The following is a 19630-nucleotide window of genomic DNA, read 5'->3' as shown; positions in this document are numbered from 1 at the left end:
GAACAGATGCAAAGTAAAGTGAGCAGAACCAGGAGAACGTTGTACACAGTAGCAGCAATATTGTACAATGAAGAATTGTGAATGAGCAGTTCTCGGCAAGGCAATCCCAATGGACTCATGATGAAAAATGCTATCTGCCTCCAAGAAAGAACTGATATTGTCTGAATACAGATTGAAGCATACTATTTTTTCTTCCTTCCTTCCTTCCTTCCTTCCTTCCTTCCTTCCTTCCTTCCTTCCTTCCTTCCCTCCCTCCTTCCTTCCTTCCTTCCTTCCTTCCTTCCTTCCTTCCTTCCTTCCTTCCTTCCTTCCTTCCTTCCTTCCTTCCTTCCTTCCTTCTTTCCTTCCTTCTTTCCTTCCCTCTTTTCTTTCTCCAGAGAAAGAATGGAGTCAATACAGATCAAAGCATACTTTTTTTGGCTTTCTTTATTCATCTTTTTTTTTCTTTTGCTGGAGGAGGTTTGTGTTTTCATTCACAACATAACTAATATGGAAATATGTTTTGCATGACTGCACATATATCAAATTGCTTTCTCAATGGGAGGGGGACAGAGGGAGAGAATTTGAAATTCCAAATTTTTAAAAATGAATGTTAAAAATTGTTTTCACATGTAAGTAGTAAATAAAAATAAAATATCAAATGTATTTTTTTAAAATGTATTTTTAAAAAAGAAAATAAAGGACAAACAACATTTACATACACGTCATTTGCATTAGAATTTGAGTTCTTGAGGGCTCAGAGCCTGGCCCAGATCCTGGCCCTTAGTAAGAATTTAACAGATACATGTTGACTGGCTTACTGATATTGTATCTCTTCAACACATTCCTCCCCCCCCCCCCAACAACCTCTCCCCCAAAGGGAGCATGTAATTTTCTTCTGTACCTATTCTTTGTCTCTCCAGGTACAGCCTAGCACTTCCTGACTTGACTGACATGCAGTAGATCCTTAATAAATATTTGTTAATTTGAATGGAATTGAGTTTGAATTAAATGCCTACTATATGCAAGACACTGTGCTAAGAATTGTTGTTTGTTCTTTATTCTCCAAGAGGACCATGAAATCAGGAGGTGATGTCATGACACAGTGAATTGGATTTAAGAGAGGGAGGGCTGTAGAAGGTCATCAACCTTACTCTCTCCTCAAGGGCCATTTGGGTCCAGTGGCAAGATTTACATCAGGATGACAGGAGATGGCCCCCAGATGTTTAAGGTAATTGGGGTTAAGTGACTTGCCCAGGGTCACACAGTTAGTAAGTGTCTGAGGAGAGCTTTGGACCCAGGTCCAGTCAGGACCAGACCAGTGCTTAATCTACTGCACCACCTAGCTGTCCCTGCTAAGAGTTAGGGATATAAAAAGAAGCGTCCCCTCCCCCCGCCAAAAAAAGCACTGTTGTTAGGGATTTGGAGGCTGGGTGCAAATCCTTTCTCGGGCTACTTTGTGGCCCTGTGTAAGTGACAACCTCCAGGTAATTCAAGCAACTCCTTATTTACTGGAGACAGCTTGGTACCGTGGAAAGAGTACAGAATTTGAAGTAAGAGGATCTGAGTTCAAATTTTGACTTTTCCCTTTTTGCTACCTGTGTTGGCCGTGAGCAAACCACATCTCGCTTCTGGGCCTCAGTTTCCTCATCTGTAAAATGAGGGAATTGACCTCTAAGGTTCCATTAAGCTCTAAATCTATGATACTGCAGGTTGTGTTGTATGTTTGTGGAGGGAGAGCCCAGATCGATGAAATCCCAGCCCCTTCTAGTCCCAGAGTTCCATTCCTATATGAGTTAGGCAAAACAAGGAATGTCCTCTGCCTTCCAAAAGCTTACATTTTATTGGCCACAGGCTGCAACGCTGGCTTGGTGGTGTTTAGTTTCGAGGGCAAGAAGGAGGCGAAGACTGGGAATTTCCAACATCTGTGGCTTTTTTTTTTTCGTCTTTCTGGGTTGAGTTCCCTCCATCCTGTCCCGCCTCCCCCTTCCTCCCTCCAGCAGCCAGGGGAGGGGCCCAGAGCCCCTACCTCCCCCTCTCCCAGGCCCTCGGCGCCCTCCCTTTCTCCCAGCCGGGACCCGGCTACGTGGCGCTGCTCTCTCCACTCCTCTGCCCCCACCCCTAGCCCGGATCCAGTCCAATGGACACGGCTCTATGCACGTTTGTGCAAAATTTCTAGCTCGGCGCGTACCCATTCCAGCGAAGATTCTCCCCTCGCCGGCCCCCTGCAGGCAGGAGGGGCGGGCCCTTCGGAGGGCGCGGGGAGGGCGAGCCCGTCCCCGCCCCCTGCTCCGGTTCCCCCCTCCTCCTAGGAGCTGCCCCGCCCGTGGCGCTGGGGGAGTCCCGGACTGCGCCTGGGCGCACTGGACAGCGCGCCGAGCTCCGCGCAGTGCAGCGCAGCCCGGCCCGGCCCGGCCCTGCACCGCCCTCCCTCCGCCTCCCCTCCCTCTCCGCTCCTTCCTCCCCGCCGGCGGCCGCAGGACGGACCATGGCGCTGGGCTGCCGGGGGCTGGGGCTCCTGCTGCTGCTGCTGCTGCTGCTGCTTCTCCTGCTGGGACCCGGACAGCTGCGGGCCAAGCCGACCGTGCGCAAGGAGCGCGTGGTACGGCCCGACTCGGAGCTGGGCGAGCGGCCCGCCGAGGACAACCAGAGCTTCCAGTACGACCACGAGGCCTTCCTGGGCAAGGAAGAGGCCAAGACGTTTGACCAGCTCACCCCGGAGGAGAGCAAGGAGAGGCTGGGGTGAGGCGGGCAGGCCGGGGCCCCGGGGGCACCAGGGAGAAGCCGCGGGGCAGGTGCTAGGAGCCTGCACCCGCTTGGGCAAAGAGAAAGTGAGTCTGCTCCCCGGCTGCTCTGGGGGCAGGGCTCTGGGCAGGGCAGCGCAGGGACTGCCCACCGGGCCGGGCCTGGCTGAAACTTGGGACAAAGTTGGGAGAGGCCCCTGGGAGAGCAGCGAGGACCACAGTGGGCAGGGCGATCTCCGAGGAGTCCGGGCCTGGCCTGGCCTGGGGGTGCTCTCCTAACTTAGGTCTGCACCAGAAAAACGAAACCCTTCTCCCCTCCCCTGATAAGATGATAACGTGGCAGGGAAAGGGAGGGAAGGAGGGGGGGAAGCTCCCTCTTCGCCTCTCCTCCCACCCCCCATTATTACATCAGAGGGGAGGGGACGGGCGGGAGATGACAAAGGAAGAAGTCTCTAACTTTGGCCCGAGGAGTGTTCTCAGCCTATTTTAAGAAAGTTACTTTTAAAAAACAAAACAAAACAAACAAACAAATAAACAAACTCTTATCCCCTGCAACTTCTCATCCGGCCGCCAAGAGTCCCCAACCTCTAACAGAGAGGAGTTTGCGGCGTTGGAGGGAAATGAGAAGGTGCTATCATTGTCAGCTGAACTAACTGGAGGGGAGCGTAGTGATCATCTAGTCTCCCCCCTTTATTGTGCAGGTGAAGTGACTTGCCCAACGTCACACAGAGAAGTATAGAAGCTGGAATTCAGCCCAGGCTCCAAAGCCCTGCGCTTCCCACCACCACCCCGAGCTGCTCGTTCTAGTTTATCTGCTTGCCACTGGTTAATGTGACCTGAGGCTCCACAGAATGAGAAACCACAAGAGGGAATTTGCCGGCTTTTCTCCATCCTGGGATTTCCCAGGGAGAAGTTCTTCTGAATTTATACTCCCCTTCTCCCCCCCCCCTTTAACTTTTAGGTGCCCCATTACTGTTCTAAGCAGGCTAGCCCCCTGGAAAGTGAAAGGTTGCTTTGAAACGTAAATGATTTCCAAAGTTAGGATCATATTGTACCAGAAAAAGTCTGGACCCGGAGCTGGAAAAGCCCTGGGCCCGAGTTCCCCTTCTGATGCTTAGACTCGAGATCATGGATAGAAAGCCAGGAGGCGCGTCATTGCCAATCTTCCCATCTTGCAGAGGAGGAAACTCAGGCCCAGAGACGGGATTTGCCTGGAGTTCTAACTGGAAAGCGACAGAGCCGGAATTTGAACCCGGGGCCACTGAATCTCATAAGACCGGTGACTTCATTTGAAGGTGAAGTTCACTTATCTCCCTGAGTTTCAGATGATAATACCCAGGGTCTAGCTCATAGGGCACGTTGTGAACATCGGATGAAATGAGGTGTGCAAGGCACTTTGTGAGGCTTAAAAGCCTCTAAGAAATGCCAGCTGCTCTCCAGGCTTTGTGTGGAATACTTGGTGGTAGGGTGATTATTTCTGGAATTCTACCTGGAGATCCCTCAGGGGAATTATAAGGGGCATTGTGTTGGGAGGTTTTAACTTTTTTTTTTGCCTGAGGCAATGAGGCTTAAGTGACTTTTCCATGGTCACACAGCTAGTAAGTGTCAAGTGTCTGAGGTCGGATTTGAACTCAGGTCTTCCTGAATCCAGGACTGGTGCTTTATCCACTGCACCACCTAGTTGCCCCCTTATGTTGGGAGGTTTTCACAGTACTTCCCATTCACCTGATCCTCACCACAAGTCTGGGTTGTAGGCGCATTTGGTATTCTCATCCCCATTTAACAGATAAGTAAAAAGAGGCTTAGAAAGATTTATTGACTTGCCCTTGGATACTCTCCTGGTGTATGAGGCAGGATTTGAACCTTGGTCTCTCTTGACTCCCAATCCTCTTTCCATTATGCTGCATGGCCTTTCCCAGGTGAATTTCATAGGATTGTGGATAAAGAGTGGGATAGGATGGGAGAGGCCATTTCATCTAGTCCCTTCATTTTACAGAAGAGGAAACTGAGGCACAGGGGATTTCAGTGACTTTCCCTAGGTCACACAAGCAATGAGCCCCAGAGGCAGGATTTGAACCCTGTTCCAATACTCCACTCAGGGTCCTTTCCTTTAGGCCTGTATGTTCAGACTCCAGAGAGAATGTAATAAACAGAAGTAGTCAGAATTTTGGAAAACAGGCATTTTGAAGCTGACTGGGGAGTAAGCCAGAGGAACGCTAACCACTGTACCACCGGCATGCATAGGAAGGATGGGGGTGGGTGGTACTTTCCACCCATCACCTCATTTAGACCTCACAGCAACCTTGTGAGGTAGGTAGTCTAGTTATCCTCATTTTACAAATGGACACTAAGGTCCAGAGTGGCTACAGACCTTGCTCTGGGAGTCACACCAGCATTAAGTACCTGAGGCAGGATTTGAACCCTGGACCTCCTGACTCCAAGGCCATCTCTCTGTCCCTTGTGTTGTGGAGGGAGAATGCCAGTGGGCACTGCTTTCAAATGTTCCACCTTTAACCTTTTCTCTAGGGATTTGGAGGTAAATGATGGGTCCCAGCTAGACAACCTATCTTCTGAGCTCCATGAGAGCAGATTTCTGCCCTTCAGAGTCGTAGGTGCAAACAATCCCCTCCTTCTTGTCACCAGGGAGATCCAACCCCTCCGCCCTCTGTTTCACACTTAACAATGAAGGCCTTTACTAAGGCCCCTGCCCGGCAGGGTTTGAGACCCAGTCATTAGTGGGCCCGGAGCATCAGAAATGTGTGGAATGGTGCAAGCAGGATTGGGGAATTTGGAATAGGGAACAGAGTGGGCTGAGGTGCCAAGTGTCTCCTGTGACACAAACTGACTTGTGTGACTGTGGAACTTCTATATAATAAGTGCATTCGGTGGCCTTGAGGTCTAATCCTTCAGTGCTCTAAAACCAAAGTCATAGTGCCCTGAGCAGCTCTCTAAGACCCTGAGGTACGGAGAGGGTGCTGACCTGCACTGCTAGTAAAGGAATTTCTTCCCAGAAGCTCTTACACTGATGGAATCATTGTGAGTACCTACTGGGAACACTTTGTTGTTGTCCAGTCTTGTCTGCTTCTTTGTGATCCCATTTGGAGTTTTCTTGGCAAAAAGACTCTAGTGGTTTGCCATTTCCTTATCCAGTGTGCACCCATTTTAAAGACAAGGAGCTGAGATCAAATAAGGATCAAGTGCCTGGCCCAGGGTCATACAGCTAGTGTCTGAGGTCATATTTGAACCAGGATCTTCCTGACTCCAGGCCCGGTGCTCTATCCACTGTACCATCAGCTGCCCCTTTCTGGGAACACAATGATCAATAAAATCCAAGCCTTTCTCCAGAGATGTGCTGGTCAATGTTTAACAACCAGTTCTTTTTAAATATTTTCACATGACACACCTTTAAGTTTAATCTGAATCTTTAACATCTTCTCCATCACTTTTTTTTTTTTGGTTGTGACTTGTCCAGGGTCACACAACTAGTCTAAGTGTCTGAGGTCAAATCTGAACTCAGGTCTTCTCGACTGCCAGACTGGTGTTCTATCCACTGTACCACCTAGCTGCCCCTCCATCGCTTTCTTAAATCCAGACAATTAATAAAAACAATAAATCAACCCCTGATTTGTGTTTGCTGATTTCCAAAGTATAAAGGCTCCCGCTGAAAATAGTCAGCTTTGTAAGCTGGTCTGAGCTGGCTCCAGCACACTGCCCTGCCCTCGCAGAACTCACAGTCAAAGGGAGGACCAACAGCCCACTCTATGCTGTGGTCCCAGAGAGGCGACTTGATTGCCTTCAGCATCTGAAGGAGAGAGCAGAGGACCCCTGAGTTCTTGCTATATGTGGATTGGTTTTACCTGGAGAAAGCTCATAGGGCCATGAGATGTGGTTGGAGGTATCTGAAGGGCTGTCACACGGGATTAGATTTGCTCCCCCTTGGCCCCAGAGGCAGAACTACGAGAATTGTGCATGGCAAGTGTAAGGAGTCTAGTTTGGGCTTATAGTCAGGACAAACTTCCTAACAATTACAGCTGTGCAGAGATGTGATGGGCTACCTGTGGAAGTGTGATGGGGACATCTTCCAGAAGTGTCTGGATGACCACTTACCAGGGGTTGTTGTAAGAGGATGATCTTGGCCTCTGAGCCTCCTTCTAGCCCCACATCAGCGATCTTGCATCATCCCTTGCAACTTGTGAGATTCTGGGACTGTCTCTAGTTGCTAGCTCTGTTTTTTGGTTTAGACCCTTGATTTCTTTGACATAGGGAAGTCTCATTGCATAAACCCCCATCTAGGTCTTCCTGAGTTCTCTCTTACCTACAACACTATACTACACTAAGGGCAGCCAGGTGGTGCAGTCTGTAGAGCACTGGGTTGGGAGTCTGGAAGACCTGAGTTCAAATTTGACCTCAGTCACTTCCTAGCTGTGTGACCCTGGGCAAGTCACTTTACCCAGTTTGCCTCAGTTTCCTCAAATGTAAAATGAGCTGGAGGAGGAAATAGCAAACCACTCCAGTATCTTTGCCAAGAAAACCCCAAATGGGGTCATGGAGAGTCCAATGCGACTCAACAGATGGTCTAAAGCATTTCTTTTAGAAGTTCTAAAGTGCACAGTTATTGTGACCAAGGGGTGTGAAAAGTTTGGATTTTTGTGAGCCCTTCATCTCAGGACCAGATTTTGTAGCCCTTGTGCCTCAGTAGATTATCTGAGACAAATAATGCAGTTTCTAAAAGTCCTATAAAACACCTTTGCTCCTGGGACTTGCATTAAGGAAGCCTTGCCTTCAGATCCTGTCTCTGACATTTTTTGGATGTGACCCTGTGCTAATCAATCACTTACCCTCTCTGGGTCTCAGTCTCCATGTGTGTTAAATGGATATGCCCATAGTGATAACTTATATAAAATAGAAACAAAGTGTCTGATGAATTAACCAAAGGTATTCTAAGCTTCCAGAGGGCAGGGACTCTTTTGCCTCTTTTTGTATCCTCGGTGATTAGCACAGGGCCTTGGTCAGCACTTCATAAATGTTGATTGATTGGTTGATAAGTGCATAAGACCTAGAGGCAATCCCTTAAGGTCTCAGAGCTCCCAGGTGGCCCCAGATATCTAAGGAAGCAGGTATTGATCAGCCTTGGTAGAGAGGTAGGGTTCCTTTCTGTGGGTTTCCCAGCAGCAACAATGAAATCATGAGTGCAGGACTGAAGAGAAAAAGGAACGCGAGTCAGGTAGAAAGTGCATTTATCCCTATGGTCACGCCCACCAGCGTTTCCCAAAATCCAAAACTGTTCAAGGGAAGCCCTGGGTTCCACAGGATGTGACTAAGTGAGAAGAATCCCACGCTGGTGCCACTTCCTCCTCTGAAATGTGAAATCCAGTATTATGCATCTCTTTAAAAGATCTATTCTGTGCAACAGCTTTTCAGTGGGAAAACAGAGCCAGTATGCTGCTTCTGCTCCAAGATCCCCCCTCCCTGTTCTTTGGGAGGCACGCCAGACCCTCTGATGCCTCCCCCAACGGGCATCGATGGGGTGCCATTCGTCTGTTTCAAGCCCCACATTGTTCCATGGCCAAATTAGTTTGGGAAATGCTGGTGCAGCCAAAAGCAGGACCTGGCAGCTTTCCTGAACTGGAGATGCTTAGATAGTCAGGTTTTCTGTTTTCTCCCATGCCGTGACCACCTTTGCCCTCTCAGTAACCTCTGGTTTCTCATTACAGAAAGATTGTTGGCAGAATAGATAGTGATGGAGACGGCTTTGTCACCACCGAGGAGCTGAAAACTTGGATCAAGCGGGTGCAGAAACGGTACATCTATGAAAACGTGGCGAAAGTCTGGAAAGATTATGATCGGAACAAAGACGATAAGATTTCCTGGGAAGAGTATAAGCAGGCTACATATGGCTACTACCTGGGTGAGAGGCCTCCTACCAGTCATTTTTCACTGGCTAAAATAATTTTCTTCTTCCAGGAAACACATTATCTTTTAAAAAACCATCTCCCAACCCCCAATTTGAACCCTTCCTCCTAATAAAATAGAAATATTTAAGCGACCACATTGGAGAGTGTATATTGCATTCTGCTTCGGTAGCCCCCCACCTTTCTACTGAAAGGAGGGAGGCATGGAATTTCTCTACTCCATCCCCCAGTCCCTTCTCTGGGGAACTATTACTGCTTTTTTTGTGTACTTCTTTCTCTGACCTGCTTTTCAGGTAGAAAGTCAGCTCAGGCCACCAGACTGAAAAATAAAAATTAAATAAAAATGTAGAATAATACAAAAATAAAAATAATATAATAATTTATATAATATATAAAATAATACAAAAATTAAAAATTAAACACAAGACACGGTCCTACTTTAAGATTTTGGAGAGATTAGACTAACACACTAGCGGGACAGTAGTGAGAGGGTCAGCTCTAAAGTGAGGGAAATATAGGTTCAAGGCATGCCCCTGACCTATACTGGTTGTATGGCCCGGAGCAAGTGCCCCAGGCAACAGCCTAAGACTCTAAGTTATGGAGGAGTTGGCCCTCTCTTAGTAAAGGCAGTTTTCACACTGGAAATTCCCTATAAAAATGAAACTTCAGGCGGGGGGAGGGGGGGAGGGAAAGAGAGAGAGAGGAGAGGAGAGGAGAGGAGAGGAGAGGAGAGGAGAGGAGAGGAGAGGAGAGGAGAGGAGAGGGGAGGGGAGGAGAGAAAGAGAAAGGGGGAGAGAGAGGAAAGAAAGAGAAGAGAGGAGGGAGAGAGGAGGAGAAGAAGAAAAAGAAAGAAAAAAGAAGAAAAAGAAATAAGAGAGAGTAGAAAGGGAGAAGAAAGAGGAAAAAGGGAGAGAAAGAGGGAGAGAGGAAAGAAAGAAGAAAGAACAAAATTAGGGAGGGAGAAAGAGAGAGAGAGAGAGAGAGAGAGGGAGAGAGGAGACTAACATACATGACATAACTAACCAACAAGTAGACCCATCGTCCTAAATTGTCTGGTATTGTCTAGCCTAGCATTTGAGACCTGCCACAATCTGGCTGTAACCAACATTTCACCTTCAGTTCGGTGATTGAAGGGTTGGAGGAGTTTTAATCCAGTAAGCATTTATTAAACTCCTGCTGTATGCCAGGTCCTGCAATAGACGCTGGGGAGGCAAAGACAATCCCTGCCCCCAAGGAGCTTATTTTCCACTGTTTTTCCTTCACTTGTGATATAGGGAACCCAGAAGAGTTTCAAGACGGGTCTGATCAGCACACTTTTAAGAAGATGCTGCCCCGTGACGAGAGGAGGTTCAACATGGCCGACCTCGATGGTGACAATGCGGCTACTCGGGAGGAATTCACCGCCTTCATGCATCCGGAGGAGTTTGAGCACATGAAAGATATTGTAGTCCAGGTAAGAAGCAAAACGGTGGTGGGACTGGGGAATGAAAGGACTATAGATAGGATCTAAAACTAAGGAAGGGACCTTACTGATCGTTAGTGCAGCGCAGATGGGGAAACAGAGGCACAGAGAAGTTAATGACGTGCCCAAAGTCATGCAGGCAGCAAGCATCAGAGAGGGTTGGGGAAAGCTTTACTGGGGTGGTGATCATTTGAGGGATTTGAAGGAAAGGTATGATGGAGATGGGAGGAGTCAAGGAAGTGGAGATCCTTCTGAACCAAAACAAGGTCACAAGAAAGGTCCCAGAAGTGGTCCGAAACAAGATGAGAACTGAAAACAGTGAGTAGACCAGCTTGGCTGCAGTCAGTCCAAGGAGAGGAGTGGCATGAGATAAGACCAGAAAGATGGAGCAGTGTCAGAATGTATCCGGAACGGTAGATAATATGAAAACAAAAGAGAAATAAAAAAGTTTCAACAAATAATAAAAAAAAACACCACACAGTTAGGATATTAAATTGGCTACACACACAAAAAATTATTCCAAAGCCAAATAAAGTTGGATTTGGCGATTAGTCTTTTTTTTTTTTTAATCTTGGTTTCAGAATTTTTCAGTGCTCCGAATCCTTAGCTTTGATCATTGCGAATTGAACAGGATTAAAAGAATAGCCCTCTTTACGATATGTACTTGATAGCCCAGCAATTGGGAAATCTGCCATTTTCACATTCACGTTCTTCATTCTCGTTCTCTCCACCCACAACCCCCCTCCCCCTCTCTCCCCACCCGACTTCCCAATTTAGGAGACACTGGAGGACATTGACAAGAATGGAGATGGGTTTGTGGATCAGGACGAGTACATTGGTAAGTATTGGACCAGAGCTGCTGGTGGTGTGCCTATGAGCTCAGCTTGGGTGGTCCTGATGGCAAGTCCAGGCCTCTACCCCTTATTCCAGACTGTCCCATCCACACCCAGGTATAGTGTAGAAGATGAGCTGGGGGTAAGGGAAGACCCAAGCCTCAGTGTCTCTTGGAAGGAGGGCTCTGAAACTGGACACTCGAGCAAAATTAGAAGTAAACCTCACTTGGGCAGCTAGGTGGCGCAGTGGGTAGAGCACCGGCCCTGGATTCAGAAGGACCTGAGTTCAGATCTGACCTCAGACACTTAACACTTACTAGCTGTGTGACCCATGGCAAGTCACTTGACCCCAATTGCCTCACCAAAAAAAAAAAAAAAGAAGTATGCTTGACTTTACATAATGAGGGTGCCCCCCCCCCAAGACAGTTCTGTTTTTCTAAGTGGAATATTTCAAGTGCCGTTTGGGGAAGCCTTTCTCTTAAACAAATCTCCCGATTCTGGACATTTTCATTGGCCATCAACAGTGCCTGAATGCTCTCTCTCCTCATCTCTACCTCCTGGATTTCCAGTCTTCCTTCAGGTTCCACTTCAAATCCTACCTTCTCCAGGAAGCTTTTCCCAATTCCCCTTAATCCTAGTGCCTCCCTTTGGTTGATTATTGCTGATTTATCCTGTATGAAGCTTATTTGGTCATATTTGTTTACATGTTGTCTCTACCATTATAATGTGAGGTTTTTTGAGAAGAGGGACCGTCTTTTGTCTTTCTTTGTATCCTCTACACTTAGTACAATGCCTGACACGTAGTAGGTGCTTTATAAATGTTTATCGATTGAGCACTGGGTTATTGTTTAATATATTATTTGAATATTTATTGATTGTCACATGACCTACATTTTAGATCCATCTCTTCTTACTTGGCCAAGTTATGGTCAATAACAATATTTATTTGGTGCCTATTATGTATGTGCTAGGCACTAGGACAGCTAGGTGGTAAGGTGGATAGAGCACTGGGCCAGGACTCAGAAGACTTGAGTTCAAATCCTGCCTCAGATACTTACTAGCGGTATGACCCTAGGCAAGTCACCTAACCCGGTTTGCCTCCATTTCCTCATCTGTAAAATGAGCTGGAGAAAGAAATGACAAACCACCCCAGTGTCTTTGCCAAGAAGATCCCAAATGGGGTCACGAAGAGTCAGACACAACTTAAACAACTGAACAATAACACATACTAAGCCCTAGGGATAAAAAAGAAAGGTTAACAAAAGAAAATGTGGTGTAATGGAAATGCTGTGATTCTGTGATGCCTAAGCCAGAATTCTTTTTTTTTTGGGGGGGGGGTAGTGAGGGTTAAGTGACTTGCCCAGGGTTACACAGCTAGTAAGTGTCAAGTGTCTGAGGCTGGATTTGAATTCAAGCCCTCCTGAATCCAGGGACAGTGTTGTATCCACTGAGCCACCTAGCTGCCCCCTCAGAATTCTGATTACCCATGAATTCTTGGAGCCCCAAGTTTCCTTTCACCTTGATCTTGCAGTCCCTTAAAGCACCCAATTCTTTGTCTAGTAAACCATGGTCTCTTGGGGATTCTTTCATCTTGTGCTTGTGAAAATGAATTTTTTTTAACCTAAGCATAACATGTTATATTTATCCCTATGAAATTTCATCTTTGATTTGGCTCATCATTATAATATTATTACACTCTTTGGGAATCCTTTCCATCCTTGAATCACCTACTTACTCCCAGCTTTGAAGGCCCCACCTCACATTGCTTCAATCCTGTGTAAACTAAAAACAAATTCATTCATTCATTGAGTCAGCCATTCATTACAAACATTTACTAAGTGCCCCAGGGTACAGAACCAGGAACTTTGAATAATTGTTTCAAAGAGATAAATCAAGGCCTGAAGTCAGGGAAAATTCCCTGACCACTCAAAGTTGTCTCAATGTGTAATGGACTGCCTTGGGTGGTGGTGGATTCCTCTTCCTTTGGAGGTCTTTAAGTGGAGGTCAGACCATCACTTGTGATGTATACTCTAGTAGGGAATTCCTTTTCTATAAGGGTGAGACTGGATGGCCACTGAAGTCTCTTTCAGCTCTGAAATTTAGTGATTCTCTCATGTGTCACTCTCTGTGCTAAGAAACTGAGGCAGAAGGTAGTCACATGATTTGCCCAGGGTCACTCAGCTAATAAGTGACTGGGGTGGAATTAGAACTCGAGTCTTCCAGACTCCTAAGGTCCTGATCTCCATCCACTACGTCACTCAGGCACCTGCCTTTAGTGTCCCCCAGATGCTCTTCATTAACAGAAAACTACTCGGGGAGGTAGCATTGTTAGTGCCTTCTCTCCTCTCCAAAGCTTGCTTCAATCCATGAAAGCCCTGATCTAAAATCTCGTCTGTTTCTAAGGTTCTGCTCACACAGCTCTGCAACCCGGCACGTGTCGTGCTAATTAAAAGCTGAGCTCTTCTAATCATTATAAATCATATTTAGCCTTAAGATTTGGACGATTTTCACGTCCAACAGAAATAACAGACAAGCCTGTTCGTCGCCGTAATTAAAGCACATTTGGCGGCTCTTGTTCCCTGCAATAACAGATGTTGACAGGTGCCTTATAAGTGTGTGTAGCAGGTGTCTCCCGCCCCCCCTCCCCATCTAGTACATAATCGAGGGAAGCGTTCAGAGTTAGGGAAAGGGGGGAGGAGGAGGTATCAAATTGACAGTTGTGACGGAATCGAATTGATGGGAGGGAGCCAGTTGATTCAAACACACACTGGAGCTTCTTTGATTAGCTGCGGGCCCTTTGCCCAGTGCTTTTTAAACTGCCTAGGACGGTGAGGAACTGGGGACCTGACCCTGGCATTCAGCTTTGTCTGGAAGGGACATTTTTGTCTTTTATACTAGGTGAGCATGGGAGGGCACAAAGGATGCTGGATTTAGAAGGCCTCTCTTCAAAGTTTAGGTCTTCCACCTAAAGCTTGCCTTGGGCAAAGTCACTCAATAAGCATTTATTGTTCTTGTTGTTCAGTCATTTCGGTCTCTGTGTGGGGACAGCTAGGTGATAAAGCACTAGCCCTGGATTCGAGAGGACCTCAGTTCAAATGCAACCTTAGACACAACACTTACTAGCTGTGTGACCTTGGGCAAGTCACTTAACCCTCATTGCCTGGCCAAAAAAAAAAAAAAAGATAATGGAGTGGTTTGCCACTTCCTTCTCCAGTTTCTATGAGACCCCATATGGGGTTTTCTTGGCAAAGATACTGGAATGGTTTGCCATTTCCTTCTCCAGCTCATTTTATAGATGAGGAAACTGAGGCAAGCAGCGTTAAGTGGCTTACCCAAGGTCACTCTGATCTCAACTGCCTAATTCGACGAATCCACTTCTGCAGGTTTGCGGATGCCTTCCTTAAGGAATAGCCCCAGTTGGGATTTCTCCATCTTTAACTTGTGTGCTGATTGTAATATCATGTGGAGAAAGCACTTCAAAAACGGCATTTCCTTCCTTCCTAGCTGATATGTTTGCTCACGAGGAGAATGGCCCAGAGCCGGACTGGGTGGTCACGGAACGGGAGCAGTTTTCCGATTTCCGGGATTTGAACAAGGACGGGAAGATGGACAAAGAGGAGATTCGGCACTGGATTCTTCCCCAAGACTATGACCATGCCCAAGCGGAGGCCAGGCACTTGGTGTATGAGTCAGACCATGACAAGGTAGGGGAGCATTCCTTGCTTTCCACCGGTTTGCCCAAGACCACTTTAAATTGTCTCTCTGTTGGTCATTTTGACTGTGGCCTACATGGAGGAGTTACCATTGACCTTCGTCATAGTACTGGACTTCGCAGTTGGGTTACTTGAAAAGGTCACTAGGTTTAGGAGTGAAAGAGATCTCAGGGCCCATCTAGCCAAAATAGTTATTTTACAGATATGGAAACTGAGGCTGAGAGAGGTTAAGAAATATGCCTAAAGTCACACAGTAAGATGGGGTTTAAACCCAAGTCTCCTGACTCCAAATCGGGTATCTCAGATGCCATCTGCTACAATCACTTCATTTGACAGATGAGGAAATTGAGGTCCAGAAGACACTACCCAGATAATGTCCAAGGCTTAAATACAAGGAAGATGGCCAAGGTTCATTGGATCAAAAACTTGGCGCTGGAGGAACCTCAGAAGTCATCTGGTCCAAGACCCTCATTTGAAAGATGAGGAGAGGGGCAGCTAGGTGGCACAGTGGATAGAGCACCGGCCCTGGAGTCAGGAGGACCTGAGTTCAAATCCGGCCTCAGACACTTGACACTTACTAGCTGTGTGACCCTGGGCAAGTCACTTAACCCCCATTGCCCCGCCAAAAAAAAAAAAAGAAAGAAAGAAAAGAAAGATGAGGAGACCCATTGAGGTTAAGTGGCCTGCCCCATGTGCCAGTTACCATGGTAGGTGCTTGAGATACAAGGCCTTGCCCCTCTGGAAGCTTATGTTCTCTCAGAGGAGACAGCACACTTAAAACCATGTGTATATAGGGTTTGGGTGGGAGGGCACTAGCCACTGGGGAAACCAGGAAAGCCTTTATGCCCAAGGTAGGGCATGAGCTGAGCTTTAAAGGACATGAGTGATTCTATGAGGCAGAAGGGAGCTGGGACAGTGCATTCCAAGATCACATAACAGTGGGATTTTTTGAAGCCAATCCTTCTTAACTTCCAAATCTGGCTCCCTCTCCCCAGCTAAGTGGCTCTGTGGTTAGAATGCCAAGCCTGGCGTCAGGAAGACCTGAATTCAAATTTGGCCTCAGACACTTCCTAAGCTGGTGACCCTGGGCAAGTCACTTCCCCCATTTTGCCTCGGTTTCCTTATCTGTAAAATGAGCTGGAGAAGGAAATGGCAAACCACTCCAGTATCTTTGCCAAGAAAACCTCAAATGGGGCCATAAAGAATCAGACGTGACTGGAATGACTAAATAAAACAACATCCCCATCATGAAGTCACCTCATTAAAAAGCTGTCTCCCCCTCTCCCCCTCCCTCCACTCCTCCTCCCCTGCAGGATCAGAAGCTAACCAAAGAAGAGATACTGGAGAACTGGAACATGTTTGTGGGCAGCCAGGCTACCAACTATGGAGAAGACCTCACAAAGAACCACGACGAGCTATGACGCGCCCTCTCGGTAGAATCTCAGACTCTGGCCAGCCTCCTGGCTGGCCGCCGCAGTCGCGAAGGGCTTCTGATTTGCACCAGCGTGTCCCCGACCAAGCACCTCAACATGGGGATGAAAACGAGTCTGTTCCCTGGGATTTCACCCAAACAGATTTAGTCCTCACTTGTGTCTTAGTTAGATTTCTCTCAAAACATCTTCGTTTCTCAGCAGATGGCAATGTTGTTTGGGGAATGGACGTCGGCAGCGCAGCTCTCCTAGAGGGCTTTTTCTTTGATGTTTTTCTTAAATGGAGGGAAATAAAATTTGAATAGGGCCAAGACATTCCATCAAATTAACATGGGTTTGGATGGCCCTTTTCAGTGAGGAAAGGAAAGCTGTCAAGCCTAATGATAGTCCTCTTTTCTCATGGTAGGGAGGTCCCCTGAAAAGCTGCCTTTGGAAATCTCTCTTCCACCTTGATAACATGAGCTGTTACTGGGAAAGGTCTCTATCATTGTATTTTTTTTTTGTTCTGTACCAACCTGTTAAAGTGCACAATTACCCCCTCTTTCCCCTTTTAAAAAAAATAATGCAAGAGTGGTAGATAGAGGTAGGATAAGAATTGAGTGGCTCTTTGAGTCTCCTCCCGGAGGCATTTCAATTTTTTTTTCCATCTTGGTCTTGTAATCTCTGTTTGAGGAACTCCCTGTGGGGAAACTATTTACCAGGGCAAATCCCACCATACCCTGGGATTTAGAGTTGCCCAGGGCACTACGAAATTAAGTAACTTGCCCTCTTCACTCAGTCAGTCTTCATCAGAGTCCTCCCTGAACCCAGGTCTCCTGACCAATGTAGTCCTCTATCCACCACCATATTGCCTCTCAAGCATTCTAATAACGACAAGGAAATGGCTAACCCTTTTTGTTTTCCTTTTTCAAATAATGGAGAGAATTTTTCTGAGATTCCATTGAGCCCAGTCTGAGTCTTCATTGTGAACCAAGGCTCAGTTGTTCAGTTTCTCATCACCAATCCACTATAACTATGGAACAAGAACTAGGTGATGGGGCCGGCAAGCAAAACGGGTGAGAACATCTTCACAAATTTGGAAATCCCATCTTGTTCTAACTCAGAAGCAAAACCAATAAAGGATCCTGATGGGAATTTTCCATGTCCTGTCTCTTGATTTTGTAACTAATGTAGATGACTTCATTTATTCAGGGGGAAGTGAAAAGTTTTAATGGCATCCCTGGGACTAGGCACTCAGATTTGAAACAAAATTAGAACGTTTAGGATTTGTCCAGCTTTGGAAGGCCCCTCTGTATTTTGCCAGTGGCCTGGCCCAAATTACCTTCTGTATCTCTGCTAGCTTATGAATGAACAGATCAGCCTTTTTGCGTGTGGTGTTGTTTTTTTTTTCAAGACAGACTGGTAACCTTAACCAAGGGGAATTTTCTTGGAAGAATCCACCGTTAATAAATATATAGGGGGTTTCTATTTTTCCCAGCTTGCATTTCTACAGTGTAGGATTCTGTGGTTAAAAAATAACTCTCCTTACCTTCAACTAGACTCTTTTTATAAGACGTGAGTTTGGCATGCTTTTTAATAGGGAAAATAGAAGTTCCAGTGGAAGATCATCTTTAATAAGAATATTAGTAGTAATAGTAATTGTAGCAAGGAGTAAACAATGGATGGCCTCTGTCCCCACGAAACAAGGAAGGCCCCTGGCGTATTGGACAGATTATCTTACAAACAATGGAGGACACGGCTGAACATAGCAGAAGATGGGCAGGCATAGATGAGTTGCAGTCTTTGGAGGGAATACTCACCTTGAAGTGATCATGGGAACTGGGGAACCTCAGCGGCAAGCAGGTCCAATGTTCTCATTTTATAGATGAGGAAATTGAGGCTCAGAGATGTTTAAGTGATAGATCAAAAGTGCATATATATATATGTATATATATACACACATATATACAGATTATATATACACATACATACATACAAAATGTTATATGTATACACATATTTTTGTCTAGACCTATGATTTCATTAGGGTGGGGATAATACATCCCCCAGCAATGCTGATAGGCAATTCATCCAAGATTTAAAATTTGAGATTTGAACTCGGGTCCTCCTGACTCCAGGGCCAGTGCACTATCCACTATGCCACCTACTTAGGTGTCAGGGGGGCCCAAGTTCAACTCTCACTTCAGGTATTTACTAGCTGTGTGACCCTGGGTAAGTCACTTAACCCGAATTGCCTCAGACATCTGGGGCCATCTCCAGAAATCCTGACACCGGACCCAGAAGGCTCTGGAGAGGAGAGTAAGGTTGGTGACCTTGTACAGCCCTCCTTCACTTATATTCAATTCACTGCAAGTCATGACATCACCCTGATGTCATGGTCCTCTTTGAGAAAACAACAACAATTTTAGATTATAGCCTCTGGGTACTGAGAGGTCCAGTTACTTGCTCCATGGTAGCAAAGTTATGTGTTAGAAGCAGGATTTCCCAACATGCCACACTGTCCTTAAAACAGGTGAGGCTCTGGCCATCATCAAATTTGTGATGCCTAGCTTCTCTAACCACTGAACTGTGTAACCCCCTTCCATTTAGTATCAATGGAGTTTTTAAAAGGTGAGAGGAGAGACATGGAGAATCCGCCCATGTTCAGTGCATTCTGGGCTCTATGTTTCCTTCCCGTGCAATGAAGGGGAAAGACTTAGGAGAGACGGGACTGTTGGGTCTGGGCTTAACACTATTTAGGGGAAGCCAAACTTTGCTAGGGGACATAACTGTTAACAACATGATTTTTTCAAGCTTTGGATTTCTAATGAGGTTTGACTATTTCAAAGAGAAACATATTCTTCCTAGGTAATATATTTCAAGTCCAATTATGTACCAATGCAACAGAATGTGGTTGTAATGGGAAATACTGTAATGTCAGAAAGCATTATTTCTAGGCTTAATGTGACTAAAAGCATTAATTGCTGGGAGATATAATCTGGCCTAGCAACACGAGGACACATTTTGTACTTCCCTTGTCAGTCCCTGCAGGTCTCAGTAATGAATTGTGATGTGGCAAAAATTCAGTTAGAAAAAAATGCATACTCTCCACCCGAAGGTTTTCTAGAATCATTCAGGTTATTGAAATTGTTTTCTTGTTCATTTGTGCATGAAACCATCAGCACCCCGAAATAGCCGGCGCGAGCATGGTTAATAATTTGGCATCACAGATCAGCGGCCTCCACTTACTTCAGTTCAACAAATATCAAATGTCTTCTATGAGCCAGCTAGTGTGTCTTAGGTGCTGGGGTTAGAAATAGAAAAATGAAATAATCTCCCCTCAAGAAGCTTACATTCTACGGGAAGGGAGAGAAGGCTGAACAAGTAGGGTTGTTTCTTCTTCTAATCTCCCCATTTTATGGATGAGGAACTGCAGTGTCCAAAAGAGAAATGATCAGCCTAGGCTCACACACACAGAGGTAACCAAATACAGCATGATTTCCCCTGCCCCTGCTGCTCCTCCCTCCAAGGTCACATCCACACCTTCTTTGCATCAAAACCTCCCAGATCTCTAGCTT

The 19630-nt window shown here is 46.3% G+C and overlaps 1 protein-coding gene across 1 annotated transcript; it reads left to right on the top strand.

Annotated features, from left to right (window-relative positions):
* The first annotated feature begins 2302 nt into the window (after window positions 1–2302).
* Window positions 2303–17212, top strand: RCN1 (reticulocalbin 1). The gene is made up of 6 exons (XM_043973336.1): window positions 2303–2721; window positions 8438–8631; window positions 9910–10088; window positions 10875–10935; window positions 14435–14634; window positions 15957–17212. Exons 1-6 carry the CDS (start codon window positions 2468–2470, stop codon window positions 16062–16064), a joined length of 996 nt encoding a protein of 331 aa, XP_043829271.1. The 5' UTR covers window positions 2303–2467; the 3' UTR covers window positions 16065–17212.
* The last annotated feature ends 2418 nt before the right edge of the window (window positions 17213–19630 follow it).

This window comes from Dromiciops gliroides, chromosome 6, assembly GCF_019393635.1.
Source record: "Dromiciops gliroides isolate mDroGli1 chromosome 6, mDroGli1.pri, whole genome shotgun sequence".
Taxonomy (NCBI): Eukaryota; Metazoa; Chordata; class Mammalia; order Microbiotheria; family Microbiotheriidae; genus Dromiciops; species Dromiciops gliroides.
The sequence above is the reverse complement of the archived record's forward strand: the minus strand, read 5'-3'. Positions and strand labels throughout refer to the sequence as shown.

Bases quoted from the DNA above. Each gene is read 5' to 3' on its own strand.
- RCN1 (XM_043973336.1), top strand. From the start codon at position 2,468: ATGGCGCTGGGCTGCCGGGGGCTGGGGCTCCTGCTGCTGCTGCTGCTG. The intron at 8,632-9,909 runs GTGAGAGGCCTC...CTTGTGATATAG, and splicing joins TACATATGGCTACTACCTGG to GGAACCCAGAAGAGTTTCAA. The intron at 10,089-10,874 runs GTAAGAAGCAAA...TTCCCAATTTAG, and splicing joins TGAAAGATATTGTAGTCCAG to GAGACACTGGAGGACATTGA.